General features: G+C 34.7%; 1 protein-coding gene across 1 annotated transcript in view; it reads left to right on the forward strand.

Annotated features, from left to right (window-relative positions):
• The window catches only part of ADGRV1 (adhesion G protein-coupled receptor V1), a 548,065-nt gene that overhangs the window by 344,957 nt on the left and 177,790 nt on the right, over nt 1-25,318 (forward strand). The window contains exons 83-84 of the mRNA XM_063086652.1: nt 1,070-1,186; nt 18,875-19,053. Of these exons, the coding sequence (XP_062942722.1) occupies nt 1,070-1,186; nt 18,875-19,053 (296 nt within the window). The remainder of the gene's footprint in view (nt 1-1,069; nt 1,187-18,874; nt 19,054-25,318) is intronic.

Here is a 25,318-nt window from a genome sequence, read left to right on the forward strand (position 1 = left end):
AACATTGATCGATCACCTCTATATTCCAGGCACAGTAGTAGCCTCTGAAAATATAAAAAAAACCTGATCCTTGTCCTTTAGGAGGAAAGAGTTTATTGTTTGAGAGGTTATAGGGTAATAATACTGCTCCAAATTTTCGCTTGCCATCTACACTTTTCATTACAAAATTCGACACAGTAATCATACATTGGAGAAGATATAAAATGATTCATAGAAATCACAAAGAGTGTTTCAGTTTGCTTATTTGTTCAAACAGTATGTATTGATCACCTACCATGTGACGGACACTGAGTTAGGTGCTCGGGATAGCTTGGCGAGGAAAGCAGTCAAAGGTCCTGCCTTCATAGAGAGTACATTCTAGTGGGTGAAACTAACGATAACCAAAAAAACAATAAATAAGCAAATCACAGAGTATGTTAGAAGGTGTTAGGTGCTGTTTATAAAAAGAAAGAGAAGTAAAGTCAGGAGAATCACTTGTGTGGGAAGGAGGGAAGAAAGGAGGGTGCAATTTTAAATAGTAGGGTCAAGAGAGCCTCATGTTGAAGGTGACTTTTCAACAGAACCTTGAGGGCAGTTGAAATAAAAATCCAAAGATTAGGACAATCATAGGATTTGAAATTTTAAACTTACTTTAAGTCTCTTTTGTTATATTTGTTACTTCTTGACAAGAGGCTGCAGATGGCAAAATCAGAGATTTTGTCTCTTTGTTTTCTCTCCCATTAGCTTTGACTTATACAAGGAATGGTGTTTTCACTTAGCTAAAATAAATGTATTTCATGGGATTTTGTTTATCAATGTTAAGAACAAGGTTTACTTTGAGAATTTCATCTTGAGAGCCTAGAGCAACATGTAGCATAATTACATATCATTCATCATTTCTTAGAAATATACAAATCCACATATTGCCATTTTTAGAATGATTCTTAGTTACATCAGTTCGGCTAACAAATCAACTTATTTTCCCTTTTAATCATTGAATCAAAGATTCAGAAAAGAAAGCAGTCTGTTCTCTTAATATTCTTCATTGATTTTAGCATGATTTCAAAATAGAAGTATCTGTTTCTTACAGATTTTGTTTCTGGTGTCGGCGTATGCAAGTCCCCAGCTTGCTGAGGAGAGCTGCTCAGCCATGGGTGCTGTCACACATTACCTGTATCTTTGCCAGTTCAGCTGGATGCTCATTCAGGTTGGTGCCTCCTTCCCTCTGCCTGTCCCCTTTTATCCCCCAATGAATCTGGATGGAGTGGTCTTAGTATCCGATGCTCTTTAGACTGAAATGGAAGCAATTCCATATATCCATTACTGCACCCCCAGGATATAAATGTAAGAAAAACACTACAAGCTGAGGCTCACAGTGTGGGCCCTCTAAGACACAGTAAGGAATTTGATCTTTTTTCTAGGGGAAGTAGTAGAATTATTTTAAGCAAGAGAGTGACATGATAAGATTTGGGTTTTAGAAAGATCTCCCTGTTTGTAGTGAATTGAAGATAGGAAAGAGTGGATGGGGAGCCAATTAAGTAGCTTTGGCTACATCAGGATGGGGGGGGAATGTGGTAGTAAGAACTAGGGAGGTATCAGTAGAAGCAAAGGGAAGTGTACAGCTTTGTAATTTTTTTAAAAAGTAGAACTACAGAATATAGAGATTGGTTGTGAGGAATGGTTCCTGTAGGTGGAACCCAGGGTGTTTCTCAAGTTTCTGGCATTGGTAGACAGTGGTGCTATGGACCGAAATTATGATCATTGGAGAATGGGGGGAAAACGGTGAGTTTAGTTTGGGACATGCTGAATGTGAAGTACTTGTGAGGCCTCCAGTGAGAACTTTGAGGGAAGTGGGATACAGAATACACAGGGCTAAGGCTAAGAGAGGCCTATGATATAGAAATGCATTAGGAAATTATTGACTTAGTGTTTGGAATATGGTGCCATTGCTTTGGAAGCAATCACTTGGGGAGAAAGTGTAGAGTAAGACCAGAAGAGACCTAGCAGCCTCTCCTGAGGAACTAGTAAATGTTAGGGGAGAGATCTGAATTCTCCTTTCTGACTAAAATCCCAAATTCTCTCTTTTATCTTAATGCTGATTTGCTTGAGAAAGAGTCTAAAGTGAGAGTTGGACCACCAATGGTATTACTGTCACTAATTAAATAGCTCAACTAAAATGCTGCCTTTGATAATGTGTTCTAGTCTACGGCCATACCACCCTGAACGCGCCCGATCTCGTCGGATAATGTGTTCTACATAATGGTATTGTTACATCTTTCATGTGATAGAAATAGTTTCATATGTGTTTCTGAGTATGCATGTGAACTGTTTTATGTAAGTAGATACGTTCAGGTCCTTGCATATTCTTTTTTCTTGTTGAATAAGAAGGATGTGGGACTTTATTATATAGTAATATTGAAATGGTGATATTGAAAAGCTGAAAGAAGATGAGGGAATACCATACATGCCCAAGGAAGGGATATTTTCCCAGGTAGGAAATGGTAGTGGTGAGGGCTGAAGGAGAAAAGAGCTGAACCATGTAGTTTATAGAACTAGTTGGAGCTGGTGGAGCCCTGGAGCTAGGTTTGAAATTTGGCTCTGCCACTATCTTTGCAGCTTAATCAAGTTACTGACTCTCTCCAAAGTTTCTTTCTAAATCTGCATTGGAGATAATAATTCCTAACTCATAGAATTATTGGTTTATAGCTCTTTGAGCAATTCTAATCATGAAAAATTTATGGTGTTCCCCAACTCCCCATACAACATAAAAAATATGCTGAAATTAAAATAACATTTGCTAGATTTTCAGGTTGCAAATTTTTTTAGGAGTTTATCTAAGTTGAACTTTTTAATATGTGCCCTATGTGTGTTGTTATCTATTTGCCTGGGCTGAGGTTGCAAGTGGTGTGCTGAAGGTCTTTATCCATGTCCCTGACCTCTTCAGAGTTTTCAATTAATGACTTGGATGAAAACACAGAAAACTGCTTATCAGATATGCAGATAACACAGAGCTGAAAGGACAGCTGCAACAACCGGCTGTCTGCATTAAGAATGCTTAAAAATAGCAACTACAGTATCTGCAAAAATACAAACCTAATTTGCATTGATAAATGTATGGAGGCAGCCATGGTTACATTGTGATCTACAGTGTTCAGACTACCTTGGGACACAGTAACTGCTTTTATGGGTCATGTTTCAGTAGAAACATTAACCATCCAATGAGAATTGGGAAAACAATCCTATAAGAAACCTACAAGCAGCTGGAGATAACTAACCTGGAAAGAATTTAGGGAGATGTGGTAGCTCTCTACAAATACTGTACTGGAAAGGCTGCTGCAGGAAAGAAAGAGTAGACTATGTAGCTCCATTTAGTAAAGTCAGAGCAAATGGGTCAAAAATTTGGGAAGAAAATTTTGATTCAGGTTAAGAACTTTCATAAGCAATAACACTGTCAAAGTTTAAAAGGCTATTTCTAAAAGTAGAGTAAATCCAATTACTAAAATATATTCAAACAAAGGGAAGTGACCAACTTTCAAACATGTTTTAGACAGATTTCCTGCTTTGGGGGAGTGTTAGACAAGATGGCATATAAGTTTTCACCCAATTTAATGGCAATTGGTATATTCTACATGTCTTCTTTGAGCCATAAGTAAATATGATGTGGCTGAGTCACATTTAGTAAATTAAATAGATTTCTGTATAGCTAATGGCTTAGGAAAACTACTTAAAGTTCCAATGAAGTTTAATGTATTTCAGATGGTATACCACACATTTTTCATGGTTTGTGGTGTGACCACAAGGGAAAAATTCAATAACTTCTGAATTCTAGGTAGGTTACTTCTAATGAGTTACTTTGCGGTGAGAGGTTGTCACTTTACTACAATTTCCCATTTATAAAATACTGTCTGCTCACTCATAAGTGGGAGCTAAAAAAATAAACAAATAAATTTTAAAAAATGAGAAAGATACAACAATCACAATAATGTGTTGAACTTTCAAAAGGAGAGAACAGAACTGAGGTTACCAGAAGTGGGAAAGGCAGAGCAGGACGGGGATAAGGGAGGAATTGGTAAAAGGCCACAAAAAGTGTATACATTGTGTAATGGTTAATGTACTAATTATCCTGATTTGAGCATCACACATTGCACATGGTTTGATATTCAACTCTGCACCCCACAGATGTGTACAGCCATGTTACAATAAAAAAAGACTGTCTGCTAAAATCTTACCTTTATTTTACTAGAATTCATTTTTAAAATGTTATGTAGAAAGTTACACTACTGTTAGTCTAATCCTCTTAGTTGAATTAAGTTGAAAAAATTGAAGTAATATCAACACTTTAATTATTCTACTTTATATTTTTTAGAAGTATAAGAGGGATTTTGATACTACGAAAGTGTGTCCATAGCTATAATGAACAATAAGTTAATCATTAATTTTTAATCAGTGGGCTAAGAATGTCAGAATTATTAATGTTTATTTTGATCTGCATAATATCTTTGATCTTAGAATAAATGCATTTAAATGACTTTATCTTGAAAAGTTATTTTACTTTTACATCATATACTTTTAATACTATATTTTTAATACATTTAATACTATAGGATTATATTTTAGAGTAGGTAGAGAAAATTTTATTGGTAAACAAGTTACATAATTTCTCTGAGCCTAGGTTTTTCTATCTTAAAAATCCGGTTGTAATGAATAGTACCTCAGAGCTTGAAATAGTGCCTGACACAGATTGCAAGCTCTAGACCTATTTACCCATATTAGTTGTTAAGCTAATAAGTTGTGGCTAAAATTTCATGGATTTCAAAGTATGTTGAATACTCTGCCTTTCCAATATAATTTACACCATTTTTTTTTCCACAAAAGATAGTCAGCTAGATATATTGGAAGGAGAGGGCTGACTTTTGAGTAAGACTGACATTAACTAGCTGCAAAGCCTTAACAACCTGGACAACCTCTATCCTCTTTATTAAAGTACATGTGTGGCTCATAGCAGTCTCTGTAACTGATGGCCTTGACTCTATTTCTACAAGCTTCCCCTTTCTTTGACAGGGAAGTCATGCAGTGCAAGGTGGGAATATAGTAACAGATTATTTTGTTTATTTTTTTAAAGCAATTAACTCAGAAATTCCGTTTTCAGAATATTGAGTTATCCTTTTGTTGCTTTTCATGTTAAGATTACTCAGAGGAATCAATGAAATCATTTCCCACTTCCTTAAGACAGCAGGGTCATGTCTACTTTAAGAAAGATTGACAGTGAGAATTTTAAATCTTGTGATATCTTTACTGTATTTTGCTAGTTGATGTTCTATTTTCATTTCCTTTTTCTGTTTTGATTCGCTTTAATTGTAGAGATAGCTTCTACTAATGGTACAAACCATAATCAAACACTGCAGAGACATACAAAATGAAAAGTTCATCTCCTTCTAGCTATTTCACACACTTTTTCATTCTAAGCTCTACCCTCAACACCACTTCCAAAGGTAAACATTGCTAATGGTTTCCTGCATATCCTTCCAGAAATATTCCTTGAATAGACAAACATTTATAAATATATAAAGAAGCACATGTGCGTTCTTGTGTGTGTATATATAGTGTATATATTTATATATAGTGTATATATATTTATGTATAGAGTGTTTATATATCTTTGTTGTATATGTATGTGTGTGTGTCTGAGTATATGTGGACATCTTTACATTCAAAATGTACAGGTATACTTTTTCCTGTTCTATAATATAGTTATTCCATAATTTATTTTTCTGGCCTTTGATGAAATTCTGGTTATTTCCAGTTATTTTTTGCTATTGTAAACAATGATTGATTTTATATTGCACTTGAATTTTTGTTTCCCTGGTGGTATCCATAGAACAAATTCCTTGAAATTGTGCTTTTACTATTAATGTCTACATGAAACATGCTCCCAGGTGGATTGCCAGATCATGAGTTAATACAAGAAAGACAATAAATCACAAATTAGTTGAGATATTAATATACAATATAGGTAAATAGAAACATAATTTCGCCTGTATATACCTTTGGCACAGTTCATTTATGATTACTTCCTGTCACCAAGTAAAATCACTGTATAGCAGTCTGCTTCAATTATGAAAAATACCCAAACCTCGAACTGTCCATGCAGTCTGTTCATTTCATCTCATGCCTAGGGACACAACTTAATCCAAAATATAATATTTTATTTTGGAGCTAAAGCTTATATGAAGAACATATTTTTTAAATGGTAGAATAAGGCTGGAAATCCTTTTACAATTTGTACTTAAGTATTCACATCTTGTGCCTTAATTTCCCCATATAACAAGGCTATGAAGAAGCAAATGTACATGTTATTTATTCTTTGTTGGAAAGGCCAGAGCATAGCAACAGGAAGGGAACTGCTAAAATTAGCCCTGTTTTTCTTTCGTCATTGATTTAATTTGCAGGGACATCAAAGGTATTAAGGACGACAGACTGGTAATTATCAAGACAAAAATGGCATAACCAGGAAATACTGAATTCTCCAGTCCTCAAAAATCCTTGCACTTTATTTTATGCAAGAAATGTTAAAAAAAAAAAAAGGGGGGGGGAGAACTGGGGCAGGGACATGTGGTAACATTTCTCAGACTCTCATCTGAAATGACTGATTAAGAACATATGGTAATGGACAGAATTAATAGCATTCGTGATCTCTGACTAAACTTGATGCTGTAAATCATTTCAAGGATTCTGCTGACACAATTAATAATCAAATATTAAACAACAGTCTGGATACCAACTTTTATCCCAAATACCATGAAAATTTGTGGAGTTCAAATAGCCTATTTTAAATTTTTTTTAAGAAAGGCATTTCTCCTTTATATTTGACTAATATACTAATATGCATTATATGAAAATATATGATTAAACTACTGAATTTGTGCTTATAGATGATGTGATAACATAATTATGACCTATGATAAAACACTTAATGAGGTATGTCTTTGATTTTCCTATGAAGACACTTGGAAAATACTAGTCACTGAAAATGTTACTGTAAAAATAATAAGAATATCTATGTTGGAATGTAAGTAAATAAGCTTACAGACACATAGTCTTTTAGTTTATTCCTAGCTGTATTTAACCTAAATTATATCTGAGTATTTTAGTTGGTTGTTTGCCTCTTAAATGCAACCAGTTTAAATTCTAACAGCCTCAGTTACTAATTCTGGGAGATATACGTCTCTCATCCTCAATTTCCTCCTGTGTAAACAGAGAGCACATCTTGTCTCAATTAAATGAGATATAGCTTAATGTGGGGGCTGCATTTTTACCCAATTCACAAATATCAGCTCCATTCTTCCCTCTTAAACTATTGCATTTAATATTTTTAAGTTTCCATCAGTTAACTCTTGTTCCTCTTCATTAGGAGTTCAATTAAATCAATTGAAATTATACAGTCTTCTAAAAGAATACTATGTACTTAGAAGGAAGCATATAAAATAAATAAACTCAACTAAAAAAATTATAAAATTTTAACAGTTTTAAGGGTAATACACATAGGCATCACATGCATACACAACACACAAGAGAACTTCAAAAGGTTTATGGAAAAAGAAAATTAAAAGAGAATACAAATCTTTCCATGAACTTTTTGAAGACCACCTTTGTGTGTGTGTGTGTGGAAACTCAGAACTAAATCAAATTATAAAATTGTTGTTAAAGTCAATAAAAATTTTAAATACTCAAATTGTGTACATCTTGATATTTCTCAAAAAAATTATATGCAAAGAATTTTATTAGATACTATGAGGCACACAAAAATCACAGCTCACAGTTATGTTTCAGCCATTTATATTCTTTTTTTATTTTATTGAATCATAATGGATTATACATATTTTTGGGATTCAATGTAGACATCTGTTGATCAAATCAGTATTACTAGTATTTATATTGTTACAAATTGTACTTAATCTTTATGCCCCTTGTCCAATCTCTCTCTATCTGCCTCTCCCTACCCCCTCCCACCACTGATAACCCTAGATTACTTCTCTCCCTCTGAAACAGTATTGGTTACTCTCTTGATGTAATACCTAGATGATCTGTCCAATGCTGAAAGGTGTGTTCAGGTCCCCCAATATTATCATAGAGCAGATGCTTCTTCTGTCTCTCTGGAATGGGCTTTGTGGAGAGAGACATCCTATTCTTTTCTTTGGAGTCTGCTGGTGACTCTCCTTGTGTTAATGCACTCCAGTTGCTGGCAGACCATCTGCGTGGTGGTTGTGATGTTTAGCCACTTTTGCGGTAGCCATGGTTACTGTGGTGGCTGTCATGGGCCACCCACATGGAGGTGATGTTTTTGGCATGCTCCTTGGCACTGGTGGTGTGCCTGGTTGTGGGAGGGATTTGGTCCCTGGCTCAATGCCCCGGGCTCCTGGGCAGGGCCCCGAGGTGCTGGCAGTATGCCTGGTTGTGGGCAGGTGGTCTAGTCCCCAGATCCATCCCCTGGGCCCCTGGATGGGGCCCCAAGTTGCTGGCGGTGCCCTGGTTGTGGGCAGGGTGTCCGTTCCCTGGCTCCATGCCCTGGGCCCCTGGATGGGGCCCCAAGATGCTCAGCCATTTGTATTCTGATAAGCCTTTCTAAATTTTTATTTAATGTTAGCAAAAAGTGAAGAGGGAGAAAGGGTTATTTCTGTACTTCTACCAGGAAAATGCGTCTCCACTGGCATGTAAAGTGAGGGGGTTGGAAATGGAGACAAGAAAATAAGCTCTTATGCAAATAATAATATTATCAAAATTTGTATGAATTTCTATGGAAATAAATCTTAAATTTAATCAGTCTTCACAAGCACTTTGAACTTGTGTTCCATTCCCAGCCAACCAGATGATGAAAAGCTATGCTTTTCTCTCACTGCCACAGTTTCTTCATCTCTTAATAAGAGGGTATGGTCAGATGATCTGTAAGGTCTGTGCTGTTAAAATTTGTAGTCTATATATGTCCATGCCATTAGCGTTTTTATTTAAGGAACTTTCAATTCTATAGTAATTCAATTATAAAATGTTAGCCGAGAAATTTTTAATAACTTATAGTTTAGTCCCCCTACCCCCTCTTTGTACCCAGAGGGGAGCACCAGCCCCCACAACCTGACCACCAAGGTGAGCCCAGCAGATCCACGTGGCTCTGGGAGCTCATTCTATGACCACAGATTCTGAAACAGGACCCAATGTGGTTTAACATAACCACCACCACACCTACTGTCAAGCAAAGACAATTCACCACCACAGTAGCAACCAGGGCCACTCCACAGCCAACCTCAGTGTAATAGAAGAAGCAAACCTTCTACCAAATGACCAAATGGCAATGAAAAAATACTAGAACTACAAATAAACAAGAAGAAATGACACCACTGAAATAATACAGTAATGCTCCAATGTCAGACTCCATGGAACAGGGAATCCTTGAAATGTCTGAAAGAATTCTGAGTAATGATCTTAAGAAAAATTGAAGAAATAAAGGAAGAATAAATTAGAGAATACAATGAAACAAGAAAAAATATGCCGAATATGAAGGAGGAAGTCTACAAAGAGATTAATACCTTAAAAAAGAGTTTAGCAGAACTTCTAGAAATGAAAGGTTCACTGAATGAATTAAAAAACACAACTGAGAGCTTGAGCAGAAGGGTAGAGCAAGCAGAAGAAAGAATTTCAGATCTTGAAGATGGTCTTTTTGAAATAACTCGGGCAGTCAAAAAAAGGAAAAAAGGATTAAAAATAATGAGGAAAATCTAAGAGAGACAGCAGACAACCTCAAGCACTCTAACATCCAAATTTTGGGTATTCCAAAAGAGGAGGAGAAAGGAAAAGGTATTGAAAACCTATGCAAGGAAATAGTAATGGAAAACTTCCCAAGTGTAGGGAAAGATACAGACCTTTGGATCCAGGAAGCTCAAAGGTCCCCAAACAGATTCAATCCAAAAAGATTTCCCCCCAGGATACATTATAGTTAAATTTGCAAAGCTCAAAGACAAAGAGAGAATTCTACAAGCAGTAAGAGAAAAGCATCAGGTCACTTGTAGGGGAACCCCCATCAAACTAACAGCAGACTTTTCAACCAAAACCCTACAGGCCAAAAGAAAGTGTAATGATATATTCAACACAGTAAAAAAATAAAAATAAAAAAAAAACCTGCCAGACAAGAATTCTTTACCCAGCAAAACTCTCCTTCAGAAATGAGGGAGAAACAGTATATTTCCCAGACAAACAAAAGTTGTGAGAGTTCACCACTACACCATCAGCCCTGTAAGAAATTCTCAAGGGAGTCATTCATCTGGAGTCTGAATAATGGTGACCACTATCACAAATATACAAGAAAGAGCAAAACCCACTGTTAAAACAAAAATGCTAGCAAGAAAGAGAAAGAAGCTAAAGCATCCCACCTTAAATTTCCAACTAACATTGAAGAAGAGAAAAAAAAAGAGGAAATAATGATCAAAAGATATTTAAACCATCTAAACAAGAAGCAATTAAATGACAAGAATTAAGCAGCACTTGTCAATAACTACCCTAAATGTGAATGGACTAAACTCCCCATTCAAAAGACACAGACTGACTTATTGTATTAAAAAGCTAGACCCAAGTATATGCTGTCATCAAGAGACCCACCTCACCTGTAGACACACACACACACACACTACAAATGAAGGGATGGAAAAAGATATACCATGCAAATGGAAACCCCAAACGAGCAGGAGTAGCCATTCTTATATCGGACAAAATCGACTTTAACCAAAAAACATAAAAAGAGACAAAGAAGGCCACTACATAATGATAAAAGGATCTATCCAGCTAGAAGACATAACAATCATAAATATTTATGCACCCAATACTTGAGCACCTAGATATATAAAGCAAATGCTCTTAGACCTAAAGAAAAAATTAGACCCTAATACATTAATAGTGGGTGATCTGAACACCCCTTTCTCAGTGTGGGACAGATCTTCCAGGCAACAAGTCAACAAAAAGACACAGGATTTAATCTACACCTTAGACCAACTGGACCTGGCAGATATATACAGAACATTTCACCCAACAACTAAAGAATATACTTTCTTCTCATCAGCTCATGGAACATTCTCCAGGATAGACCACATATTAGATCACAAATCTAGTCTCAGCAAATTTAAAAATTGAAATCATTCCAAGTAGCTTTTCAGACCACAATGGACTAAAATTGGAATTAGTAATAAGCAAAACTCTGAAAACTATACAAATACATGGAAACTAAATAATAGGCTCCTGATTGACATAAGGGCCCAAGAAGAAATTAAACAGGAAATCAAAAAATTTCTAGAAAATAATGAAAATAAAGATATATCATACGAAAACTTGTGGGATACTACAAAAGCAGTACTGAGGCATATTTATTGCAATAAAAGCTTACATCCAAAGAACAGAAAGACTTCAAATAAATGACCTAACACTATGTCCCAAAGAACTTGAAAACAACAACAATCCAAACCATAAGGTAGTAGACAAAATGAAATAATTAAGATTAGAGCAGAACTAAATGAAATAAGAGAACCAAAAAACAATAGAAAATATCAACAAAACAAAAAGTGTTTTTTCAGGAAGATAAATAAAATACACAAACCATTATCTAGGTAAACAAAAAAAGAAGAAAGAAGACCCAAATAACAAAAATCAGAAATGAAAAAGGAGACATTACAACTGATAACACAGAAATACAAAGAATCATTAGAGACTATTACAAACAACTGTATGACAACAAATATGAAAATCTGGAAGATATGTGATAAGTTTCTGGACACATATAAACTACCAGACTGAACCAAGAAGAGATAGAAAACCTGAACAGACCAATAACAAGCAAGGAGATTGGAGTGGTGATTAGCAATCTTCCAACAAAGAAAAGTCCAGGTCTGGATGGCTTTACAGCTGAATTCTATCAAACTTTTAAAGAGGAGTTAATACCAATTCTCCTCAAACTATTCCAAACAATTGAAACAGAAGCTACTCTCCCAAACTCATTCTGTGAGGCCAACATAACTCTGATACCAAAACCAGATAAAGACACAACAAAAAAAGAAAATTACAGGCCAGAATCCTTGATGAACCTAGATGAAAAAATCCTCAACAAAATATTAGCAATCAGAATACAGCAACACGTTAAAAAAATTATACACTATGATCAAGTGGGATTCATCCCAGGTATGCAAAGATAGTTCAACATATGAAAGTCAATAAATGTTATACATCACATCAACAAACTCAAGGACAAAGACCATATGATTATCTCAATAGATGCTGAAAGGTCATTTGACAAAATTCAATATCCCTTCCTGATAAAGATTTTGAGCAAATTAGGTATAGAAGGAAAATATCTCAACACAATAAAAGCCATTTATGACAAGACCACCGCCAGTATCATTCTGAATGGGGAAAAACTGAGGGCCTTTCCCTTAAGGACAGGAACAAGATAAGGATGCTCACTCTTACCACTTTTATTATAAATAATACTGGAGGTACTAGCCAGAGCAATCAGGCAAGAGAAAAAAATATAGGGAATCCAGATTGGAAAAGATAAAGTCAAACTTTTTCTATTTGCAGATGACATGATACTATATATAGAAAAACCTAAAGACCTTATCAAAAAACTCCTAGAGCTGGTTAATAACTTCAGTAACATTGCAGGATACAAAATAAATGCCCCCAAATTGGTTGAATTTATATACTCAAATAATGAACTAACAAAAAGAGAAATAAAGAAAGTAAGCCCATTTACAATTGTCATGAAAATAATAAAATAGCTAGGGATCAATTTTACCAAGGAGGTGAAAGACCAACTACAAACCACTTCTGAAAGAAATTAAAGAAGACACAAAAAGATGGAAAGATATTCCATGCTCTTAGATTGGAAGAATTAACATTGTGAAAATGTCTATACTACCCAAAGCAATCTACAGATTCAATGCAATCCCCATCAGAATACTAATGACATTCTTCACAGAAATGGAGAAAGCAATCTTACCTTTCGTATGGAACAACAAAAGTCCCTGAATAGCCAAAGCAATTCTGAGCAAAAAAAAAATAAAGCTGGAGGTATAACACTACATGACTTCAAATTATACTACAAAGCTATTGTAACCAAAACAGCATACTACTGATGTAAAAATTAACATTCAGACCAGTGGAATAGAATTGAGAACTCAGAAATCACCCCTCAGGCTTACAGCCATCTGATGTTGGACAAAGGCAACAAAAATCTACATTGGGGAAAAGACTGCCAGTTCAACAAGTGGTGCTGGGAAAACTGGATATCCATATGCGGAAGAATGAAACTAGATATGCACCCCTCACCATACACTAAAATAAACTCAAAATGGATAAAAACTCAAGTAAAAGACCTGAAACTATAAAATTACTAAGGGAAAATATAGGTGAAACATTTCAGCAACTAGGTCTGGGCACCAGACTTTATGAACATGAGCCTGAAAGCACAAGCAGCAAAAGAAAAAATAAACCAATGGGATTATATCAAACTAAAAAGCTTCTGCACAGCAAAAGAAACAATCAACAGAGTGAAAGAACAACCTATAGAGAGGGAGAAAATTTTTGCTAACTGTGCATCCGACAAGGGATTAATATCCATAATATACAAGGAACTCAAGCAATTATACAGTTAAAAAACAAATAACCCAAGTAAAAACTGGGCAAAGGAGCTGAATAGACATTTTTCAAAGGAAGACATACAAATGGCCAACAGGTACGTGAAAAAATGCTCAACATCACTAGTCATTAGGGAAATGCAAATTAAAACTACATTGAGATACCACCTCACCCCAGTTAGACTGGCTATAATCAAAAGGACAGTGAATAACAAATGCTGGTGAGGGTGTGGAGAGAAGGGAACACTATTGCACTGTTGGTAGGACTGTAAATTAGTACAACCACCATGGAAAACAATATGGAGATTTCTCAGATAACTACAGGTAGAATCTTCCATACAGTCCAGCAATCCCACTTCTGGTTATATTCCCAGAGGAATGGAAATCATCATGTTAAAGGGATACCTGCACTCCCATGTTCATCGCAGCTCTGTTTACAATAGCCAAGACATGGAACCAACCTGAATGTCCATTGATGGATGATTGGATAAGGAGACTGTGATATATATACACAATGGAATACTACTCTGCCATAAAAAAGAATGAAATACTCCTATTTGTAACAATATGGATAAGCCTGGAGAAACTTATGTTGAGTGAAATAAGCAAAGCACAGAGAGCTCACATACCACATGAGCTCACTCATATGTGGGAGCTAAGAGAGAAAGAAGGAAGGAAAGAAAGACCACAGTAGTCCATTGTACTTGCAGAGGGAGAGAACATTCCTTGGGCTACAAAGTGGAGTCAGGGGGGAAAGGGGGAGGGAGAGGGAGGTTGGGGATAACTGGTTGGGAGACATGGGGTACAAATGCAATTTGTGGTAATGGGTATGCTGCCAGTATGAATCTGGCCCTCACTTCATGGGCACAAGGGGTGACAATCAACTTTGTATCTCATGAATATTTATAGCCAATAAAAAAAATAAAGTAACATAACTTAGTTTAACCTCTGCTTTTACCAGAGGAGGAAATTGAAGCCCATAGCTTATTCATGCAGAACCACATCAGAAACCAAATCAAGTAGCTAATCACCATGTTCTTTTGAATTCTTACAAATGTTTAAATATATATTATTTATTATGCACATAATTTATTATTCACCTGGAGATTTATCTTTGTGTATGTGTTTCTTTGCAAATCCTCTTTTCTGGTATTTTTATAGATGTGTTTATGATAGGAAATTTTTGAAAGTATCATTATACAGTTTTCCTTACTTTTACTAAAACGAGTTTTTAATTAAGTGCTTCCAAGTATAACCACCCAGGTAGTCTTGATATGCTTGTAATTGTGATAAGTGTGCAAATTCAAATATGCAATATTTACTGATATGCAATAATGAAAATGAGAAGGTAGGTCAAATATACCAATGTTTAGAGTTGATATTGAAGATGTGACTATCTAGTAACAGCACTGCTTGTAGCTGATTTGATGGTTTGTAATGCTAAAAACATTTCTGAATCCCTTTTGGCCTCGTCTTTAGAAACTATCACAACAGTTTGAATGACCTTAATTCTAGGAAATTTTGTATTTTAAGTGTGTATGAAGTGTAAAAATGGCCACGCAGGATTAATATAGTTGGTTAAATTTGAGGATAATAACACTTTAACTAAAAATATAACATAACTACGCAGTGATAATGGCCGGTCTTGAGATGGTTCATAAGGGGGTTCTTACAACCTTTTTAAAGCTTAGAAATAGAAATGTAAATAGAGACCTAGATATTGAAATTTTCAGTTCACATTTAGTCTTTACCAGGAAAAGTGTAAGATAGTAAGTGGTAAGCCATGCTCAGTTAGCATGAAGCATGTTTGACACCCTTTTACTTCCATTCTGTCAGTTCCAACACTGGACAAGCACACAGACAGTAAGACACACAGATCACATGTGCTACACATCTTTCAGTATAAAATTATTGTGCAAACATAATGGTCTCTTAATACTCTTAAGTTAGATTGCAAAGGAGGAACCATGACTTCAGGGAAAGGAATATAGTCAAATGTTATAATGGGAAGTTGTAACCCCATTGTTTGAGGGTAGGTACACACACACACACACACACACACACACACACACACCACACACACACATACACACACACACACACACACACACACCAGTCAAGATTTTTTAGAACAAGATAGAAAAACTAAGTTGAGCTAATTTAAACAAACATTTTAACTTAACATAAAAGGAATAATAAGCATAAAGGATAACTCAATGAACACAAGAACTGTAAGTACAGTTGGACCTCACAAGGGACTGTGAGCAAGAATGAAAGGCTGTTTATGTCCATTCTTCTTCTTCACAAAAGCACTTTCTCTCTTTGCTGTGCTTGTGTCTACCCCCACCACTAAAGTTTATATGTCTGTTCATTCCAGTTGACCGGCCTTAGACTATCATGGAGTTTCAAGGACTTATGTGATACATGATTGGCCCAACCAGGGTCAGGCTTCTCCCCTTGACCAAATCAGCTGTGGCCAGGGGAGCAGGATTGTGGAGCACATATAGCTGCTGAGCCCACTCTGCATGCAGTGGCGGAGAGGAGAGGGCTGTAGAGAAGAGGAGCTCATGGGCGTGGCATATATCCCAAAATGTGCTTATCATATTATATTAAAATAAAATTCAAGTAAAGCTTGGAATGAGGCAGTGAAAACAAATCTTATGTTTGGGCCATATGATGTTTCTAGAATAATTAAATGTTGTTTAATTATATAGTATTTCCACTCCATATCTTAAAAAGTGATATATAATGGGAAATACTGTCCTTAGAGTAGACTTCAGTAATTGGATTCTTTCAAGAAGGAGTTTAATATTTTATTCTATTTTTTCAAATAGACAAAAGCTTTTGACTTTTGGAGCTTGTTTTGCTTAACCAAGTATTCAAGAATTCAGGAACCCTGTGCCTTCAGCTCTTTGGAGCAGAAGCATTACATATATAAATCTAACATACAATTATACTTGTCTCAGTCTTATGCTTGTCTGTGGTAAAAGTCAGACAACTTTTTTCTGAAAAGTTCAGTAATTCCAAATGAAGGAACTAATGTCCTTCTGTGTAAAAGCAGACATTTTGCAAATGTCCCAATCTTCATCATGATGCATCAACATAGAAGTAATTTGTCAAACCATACTCTCCTTCCTGATTCTTCCACCACTGAGTTTCCATGTTATGTGGATGCACAAAACATCTACTTAATATACATTATTAATACTTTTATTTTGGAGATGGATTAATCAATGACCCTTACTTTGTGTGAATTTTCACTCTCTAACAGGCACTATTGATTACTTCAGCATCAGACACTTAACAGAACCCCACTTATTTGGGTGTATGTCCCTATGCTAATTATAGAAAGAGAGAAAAAAATTCTTGGACCTAATAATTTTTTAAAAAGGAGTTAGAACAAATTTACATGAGCAGCAACTCAAAACATGCTTCCTAATTACAGAGATAAGTAGATGTACATAAAGATATGGAGTGCTGACAGGATATAAAATTTAGAGGCAAAAATCTCCAAGTAACCAAACATTTTTATCCTTCCCTGGTTTAGCCTACTACTAATCCCTCAAGGCTAATTTGGTTCAGATAGAATCTTACTTGGAAGCCTCAGCAAACAGCATCTGAAAACCTTCCCACGAGCATTAGGCATGCTTATTTTTTTATATAGAAAGGATTTCCATTGTATCACTGCTTACTTTTAGTCTTAAGCTATTTGTCTTTTGTCTTTCACACCGTTTGACTTTCTAATAGGAGATTTAAGGGAGGTGGTCACATATCCAGTGGTAACTATGTATGTGCTCAGCACTTTACATGTAATATCTCATTTAATCTTTATAATAACCTCATCGCATACATGGGGAAACTGAGGCTCTGGGAATGTTGTTACTTGCCCAGGATTTTAGAGATTTTTGTCTCTGAATTTTATTTTCTATCAGCACTCCATATCCCCACAATGAATAACATATACATATATGTGTGTGTGTTTATGTATTTACAAGCGTACTCCAAAAAGTTTATGGAAAATAGAATTGAAAGATAATACGAATCTTTCCATGAACTTTTTGAAGTATCCTTGTATATGTGTGTATACATAAAATTCATCTGTACTCACACTCTTTCTGCCACATGAAATTGAAAAGGTGGATTGATCCAGTGAATAGGTATTATTGTGTGAAATCCATGTGATATGACGTTTAATATTGTTACTATACTAGATGATAAATAAACATAAGCATTCCTCATGTAATGAGAGCACTAGAAAACAAAATATATAAGTTCCAGATGTGGCTTAGATACAGCTAAGTGTGGGAATTGGGGCCAGTATTAATATTCACAGGCCTCGGTTGTCTTATTGCATCTATGCAATGTGTCCCCTCATCCCCCTCCCAATGCATATGCTTGTCCCTTTCATAGTTTTATCTTAATAAGATAAGAAATAACAGACAGAAGATATGATATAAATATAATTTAAAAGAAACATAGCTTTTAATTATTTGTTTACCATTTGTTTGAAAATTAAGATTCAAGAAAGTAAGTACCTTTCCCATCTCTTTCGCTGCCATATCCCCAGTGCCTAGACTGGTCTCTGAAATTTAATAAGCACTCAGTAAATATTTGTCAAGTGAATGGACAAAAGGAGGGAGTATAAACAGAAAGAACGACAGGCCATAAAAGCTACCCCATCATAGTACTTGTCTCTGTGCAATCATTTTCTGTTTACTTGTGTATATCACTCACTGGGGACTGGGACGGGGGCTGTCTTCACAATTTTATTCTGAGTCCCTAGAACAGTGTCTGGCCCTTTCATATGATAGGCCCTCAATAAATAAAAATTGTCAAAAGTTTGAAAACCTAGGGTTATTTATTTCATTATCCTTGTGAAGTTATTTGTGCAAGAAGTAGGTTTGAATATCCGTGTATGTTTCTTTGAAGACTCATGTACAGAACAATCCCAGAAGATTATAAGTGAGATTAAAGCAGAGCGAATTAAGGAAAATGAAAAATACAATAAATAAACTAAATATTTCCCTGTGTTTCCAGACTTGAAGTATCTTGAATTTCTTAGATGCATGAAAGAATGAACGTGTGAACTAAAAAAATTAAATCAAAACTATAACTGTTAAGTAGATGCTAGCCCTTTGTTGGTCAGTGTGTGTGCCTAAGCCAGGTGAGTTGTGTTCTGCTCCATGAAATCAGAGCCTGTTCATTGTATGTTTTGTTTTTTTCTTTAGTCTGTGAATTTCTGGTACGTGCTGGTGATGAACGATGAACACACAGAGAGGCGATATCTGCTATTTTTCCTTCTGAGTTGGGGACTTCCAGCTTTTGTGGTGATTCTCCTCATAGTTATTTTGAGAGGAATCTATCATTGGAGCATGCCACAGATCTACGGACTCATTCATGGTGACCTGTAAGTACGTCCAGGTGACACGTTGCCTTCTCAGCCTTGTTCCGAGGCAGCTTTGTTAGCAGATGGTAGAAGCCGGTGCTTAGGAGTAGGAAGATCTTTGCTTTCCTGCCACACTGTCATATGCTCTATTTCCTCTAATTTTTCCTTTAAATAAGGAGCTATTACCTCTCAAGTTCCTTTGGTAGATGCAGTTTTCTCAAGTGAGTTGGTGTATCAAACATTTCACAGTAATTTGTACCTTAGCATAATTTAGTGTATTACATCGAGGCAAACAATCATATCTAGCAAGATCAGGGCACTATGAAAATTTTGGTAAAAAATTAGTGAAAAATTTTGGAGAATGGCACATTATCTATGAAGTCTGTTTTTGGTGAGAGCAGGGGTGGCAGGCACCATCACCCAAAAGATCCCTAAATACCAAAAGTCTATTTAGGAGTGAATGTAGGGTGTCTGAAAAAGTACGTGGGAATGAGAAAAGATCACCTTGGTCCTTTTTTAGATATTCCTGTTAAAGTTCCGTAGTAATCTTGAAATCTAACACATCTTTACACACATACATACATGCATGTATGTGATTTAATCCTGAGTCTGGTATCTTGGAACATGGAGAACCACTCAGTCCCTTTTGTTGGCTCCACATTCAGGGGGGGAAAAGCAACAGAACACTTTTACAATAATAGAGCTTAACCAGCTCCCATAGTCTGATGAAGTGAAGAGAAAAAGTAAATATCTAAATAAGAAAGAATAGCCTATTCACAATCTTAGGAGAACAATATTACCTAACTATCTCACAGGTTATTATGAAGATAAAAATTAATTAATAGATGTGAAAAATATTTGAAAGTTGAAGTGCTATGTAAGCAGAAGTCATTTTAATAACACTGTTGCTTCTGATCAGTTATATACTTAATAAATACTTGTTGCTGATGCATGCAAATATATTTCACACATGGGCAATCACAGACACATACCCCACATGTTCAGCCAAAGGAGAATTGCGTGTAATACACACACATTCAAACACACAAGCACACACACACACATTCAAACACACAAGCACACACACACACATTGATATTCTATATACAGTCATTTTGTCTTTTTATTGAGATGCAAGAGTTTCTCATACTGTTTACTTTACAGTATTATAATGCGTTTTGTCAACATAAATTTCTAAAAGTCCATAATCCTCTAGAAAGGAATGATGGTGTCTTTTCAGAATTATATTATGACTTTTCACATTTTTACTACTCTTGGTATTAATTATCTTGAGCTGCCAGGATTAATTTTAGAAAATTCTTCATCATTCTTTGTTAAATACTAAATAACCGTGAGGCAAGCCCTGGTGGCCAACAGCCCATCCTTTCATGAGCTCCCTGGCAAGACAGGACTTATTTGACGGCTTTACCTGTGTACCCACCCAGCTTTGATAAATGGTACCTGATGAAAGTGATGTTAATTAGAAGAAACTCTTTCTTGATGCTTCTGAAAGGATTTCTGAAGGGAGAAATAAACTATTATACAAGAATGATCAAATCGACTTACACAAAATATTTTCCTCCTTAAGCTTTTGCAAATGTTCTCTATAACTAGCTAAATTATAATAAGCAAAATGTAAAATATTATATTCACCTCTACTTGGTTTTAATATTGTAGAATTATTAGACCAAAAGTAACTAACTTTTGTGAGTATTATAGGTTAGTTTTCTCCTTCATTCATGCAGAATATTCCTAAGTTATTTCTCTGTGAATTTATTCCAGTTTTCAGAAATTCTATCTTCAGTTTCAATATAAGGATATAAATTGGTACATATTTATATTAAAATATTGTATACATATGTCATCACTTTAAAACATATCATTTCTCAAGAGGTAATAATAGAATTTGTGGTTGTGTGAAATAATAGTTCATCTGTTGTGCAATGGTTACTTTGCAGTTATAATAAATTTTCTTTTAGTGAAGTTTTCTCGAAATACTCTAATGCATTAATATATACAGGTTGTTATTTTTTAAATGTTTTTGTCAAATTGTGATACCAAAGTTATGCTGATTTCACAAAACCAGTTAGGAAGTGATTTCTCTTTTCCTATTAGCTGAAAAAGTTTTCAAGTTTGGTGTTATTTCTTCCTTAGTATTTTGGAATACTGCGCTATGAATCCAGCTAGACCTAAGGTTATTTTTGTTGTTGTTTGTTCGTTTGGTAAGAAAGCTTTTAATTATAGATTCATTTTCTTTAAAACATATGGAACTATTCATATTTTCTTTAGTTCTTTTGTGTCAATTTTATGAGGTTTTTTCCTATGAATTTTTGCATTTCATTCAACTATTCAAATTTTTAATGTTAGTGTGATCTATAATGATGTATCCTTTTTTCCTTCTTGATAATATGTGTCTTCTCTCACTTTTTTTACTCTCTTGGTCAGTCTTACTGGGGGGTTATCAATATCATTGCTCTTTCCCAAAACCTGCTTTTGACTACTTGATATTCTGTATTGTGCATTTGTTTTCAATTTCATCAATTTCCACACCCATCTTTTAAATTTTATTACTTTTACTGAATTTTATTTGGTTTATTTTTCTAATTTCTTTAAATACAAGGGATCTTCAAAAAGTTTATGGAAATATTTGTATTATCTTTTAATTCCACTTTTTCATGAACTTTTAAAGTACCCTTGTAGATACTTAAATCACTGATTTTCAGCCTTTTCTAACATATAGCAGCCTATAATTACTGATTTAGCTACATTTCGCAAGTTTTGAAATACAGTATTTTCATGATCATTCAGTTAAAAATATTTTCTAATTGTCATTTTTCTGACCCATGGGTTGCTTACAAGTATGTTATTTAATTTCCAAACATTTTTGATTTTTTAATTTATCTTTTCTTATTAATGTTGATTAATTTTACTTTGGTCAGAGCACATGGTCTGTATGATTTTAGTTCTTTGAAATTTGTTGAGACTCGCTTTTTGGCCCAGCATATGGTTAATATTGGCATATGTTCCGTGCTCATTAAAAAAATTCTGTTCTTGTTGAGTACAGTAGTCTGTACATGTTAATTGGTCAAGTTTATTGACTGCTGTTTAGAGCTTTTGTATGTCTACAGCTTTTTATCTTTGTTCTATCAGTTACTGGGAGAGTTGTGTTACTGTGCTTGTGGGTTTATCTACTACTTCTTTTTTGCTTTACATATTTTGAAGCTATCTTTTTAAGGACATATAAGTTTAGAATTGGTATATCTTCCTTATGGATTGACTCATTTATTATAAAAGTTTTTTTATCCTGTAGTAATTATTCTTGCCTTAGAGTCTATTTTGTCTGATATTAATATAGCTATACCAACTTTCTTCTGGTTAATGTTTATATGGTATATTTGCCATCTCTATATTTTCAAATTTTCTATACATTTCAATTGGTTTTCTTGCAAAGACTATATAATTATAGCTGTCTTTTTTCATATAGTCTGATAATATTAGACTTTCATTGGCGTACTGAGCCAATTTACACTAATAATATTAATAAACTGCTAAAATATTTGGGTTTATAATACAGTTTTCTATTTGTTTTTTCTGTGCTCCAACTGTATATTACATTTTCCTTTATTCTTTTCTTCTTTTGAATATGTTTATGACTTACTTCTTAGTACTATTATTACTTCCCAAACAATAATAGGAACTTAAAACGCTTTACTTCCTTTTCCTTATACATTGTCATGCATTAATTCTACATGTATTTTAAATAACACAAAACATTGTTATTACTTTTGTGCTGTAAATATTTATTTAGATGTATATTATTTTGTTCCTCTTTATTTCATCTAATATTTCTATGTTTTTATGTGAGACCATATTTTTTCTTTCTGAAATACTCCCTTATAAGGCATATCTCCTTGTGACAAATTCTTTCAATTTTTATTCATTCAGAAATGTCTTTATTTTGCTTTCATGTTTTTGTTTGTTTGTTTGGGGTTTTTTAGGTATTTTTTTAAAGATAATTTATTATACATATATGTGGGGTACAAAGTTGACTATCAACAGTTGTGTACAATGTGTGAAGGTCAGATCGGGATAGTTAGCTTATTCATTATTACAGTACATAATCATTTTTTGTTTTCATTAACCAATTGCTCATTAGCTCCTCTCCCTCTCCCTGTCCCCTACCCTTTCCATCTCTAGTAACCACAATTCTTTTCTCTCATTCTAAAAGTTCAACATGTTATTCTGATTGTTGTTCTCTCTCTCTCTCTCTCTCTCTCTCATTTATTTATTTATGGATTCAGTTCAGCTCCTACTTATGAGTGAAGACAAGCAGTATTTCTCTTTCTGCATCTGGGTTGTTTCACTTAGCATAATTTTCTCCAAGCTCATTAGTATTGCTGTGAATGGCAGAATTTCATTCTTTTTATGGCTGAGTAGTATTCCATTCTGTGTATATACCACATTTTCCTTATCCAGGCATTCATCAATGAACATTTAGATTGGTTCCATAGCCTGGCTATTGTAAATAGAGCTGCGATAAACATGAGAGTGTAGGTATTCCTTTGACATGATCAGTTCCATTCCTCTGGATATATCCCCAGTAGCGGGATTGCTGGATCATATGGTAGTTCTATCTGTAGTTGTTTGAGAAAACTCCATACTAATTCTCCATAATGGTTGTTCTAATTTACAATCCAACCAGCAGTGCAGAAGGGTTCCCCTTTCTCTACATCTTCACCAGCATTTGTTATTCTCTGTCTTTTTTCTAATAGCCAGTCCAGCTGGAGTGAGATGATATCTCAAAGTGGTTTTGATTTTCATTTCCCTGATGATTAGTGATGTTGAGCATTTTTTCTTATACCTATTGGCCATTTGTATGTCCTCCTTTGAGAAAATGCTTTGACTTTTGAAACATGTCTCCACTGGGTATAGAATTATTTTTGAGGGGAGGTAAAGATAATTTATTTTTCATATTATATCTTCATACATACCTTTACTTTAACATACCTCCATAAGTTATCTTATTATGATGATGCTGATGATGCCTTTGGCTGTATATTTACTTCATTTAAAAAACATTATTCTTGTCTTATGACTTTCATTGTTCCTTTTAAGAAGCTGTCTGGCATTCTTTTCTTACTCCTTTGAAAGTAATGTATCTTTTCTTTCTCTCGCTACTTTCAAGATTTTTGTTTTGTTTTCAGTTTCACAGTCTATATGATATGGCTTCTTGTGTGTTTGTCCTACCAGATTTTTGTAGTGCTTTATGAATTTGTGGCTTGGTGTCTTTCATTAGTTTTAGAAAATTCTTGGTGATTATATCTAAATATTGCTTCTACCTACTTTCCTCCATTTTTATATCTCTAACTAAATGATTAGATAATTTTACCATTTTATATATGCTTCTCATATGTTTTTTCATGCTTTTCATATTTTCCTCTCCATTGTAAAGTCTAGGGTTTTTTTCTACTGACTTATTTTCCAGTACATTAATCTTTCCTTCAACTCCATCTTATTAAACCTATCTATTAAGCTTTTAAATTCAGGTATTATATTTTTAAATTCCCGAATTTCAATTTGTTTATTTTTTTATCTGTTCTCTGTTAAAAATCAACATCTTGTCATCTGTTTTATTGAAAATATTAGTCATGGTATTTTGATGTACATGTATGAATCATTTTGAGGTTTGTTTATAATGTTTGATTTTCCTGTGTATCTGTTTCTTGATTTTGGTAGTACATTTTTATTGAATGGTGGACATTGTATATCTAAGGGATTATTGTGGCGCTGGATGGTGTTATATCCTCTAGAAGGAGGAATCTAATTGAATAAACTTACTTGAGGTAGCTGGGTTACATCTTTGTATGGCTTTGTCTATTTCTATTTTACCATTATTCATAGAGTCCAGACCACTATGGACCCAAAATGATAACTGGGGTGATTACTAGAACCTCTCCTCCTGTTTGGATCTCAATACCATATTTTTTTTCAGATTTGTTTTGCTTTTCTTCTTAGGCTCTTCTCCTGTGGAGCTAAGAATCAGAAAATGCCTCAGGAGGAAAAGCTCTAAGTATCTTGTTCACTTCTTTGCCCCTACCTTCTTTCTGGGATTGTGTTCTCTCAGGTTCTCTTCGCTGACAGCACTGAAGTCTAATCTTTTTCTCCTACGCCCTTTGAGATTGCCAAATACTCTGTTGGCTTCCCTGAAAGTCTCAATATCTGTCCTCTTCCTGAATTTTCAGTCTTTCTTTTTTTTTCCTCAAGATTTGGCAAATATCCTCAAGTG

The sequence above is a fragment of the Cynocephalus volans genome, chromosome 2, assembly GCF_027409185.1.
Source record: "Cynocephalus volans isolate mCynVol1 chromosome 2, mCynVol1.pri, whole genome shotgun sequence".
NCBI lineage: Eukaryota > Metazoa > Chordata > Mammalia > Dermoptera > Cynocephalidae > Cynocephalus > Cynocephalus volans.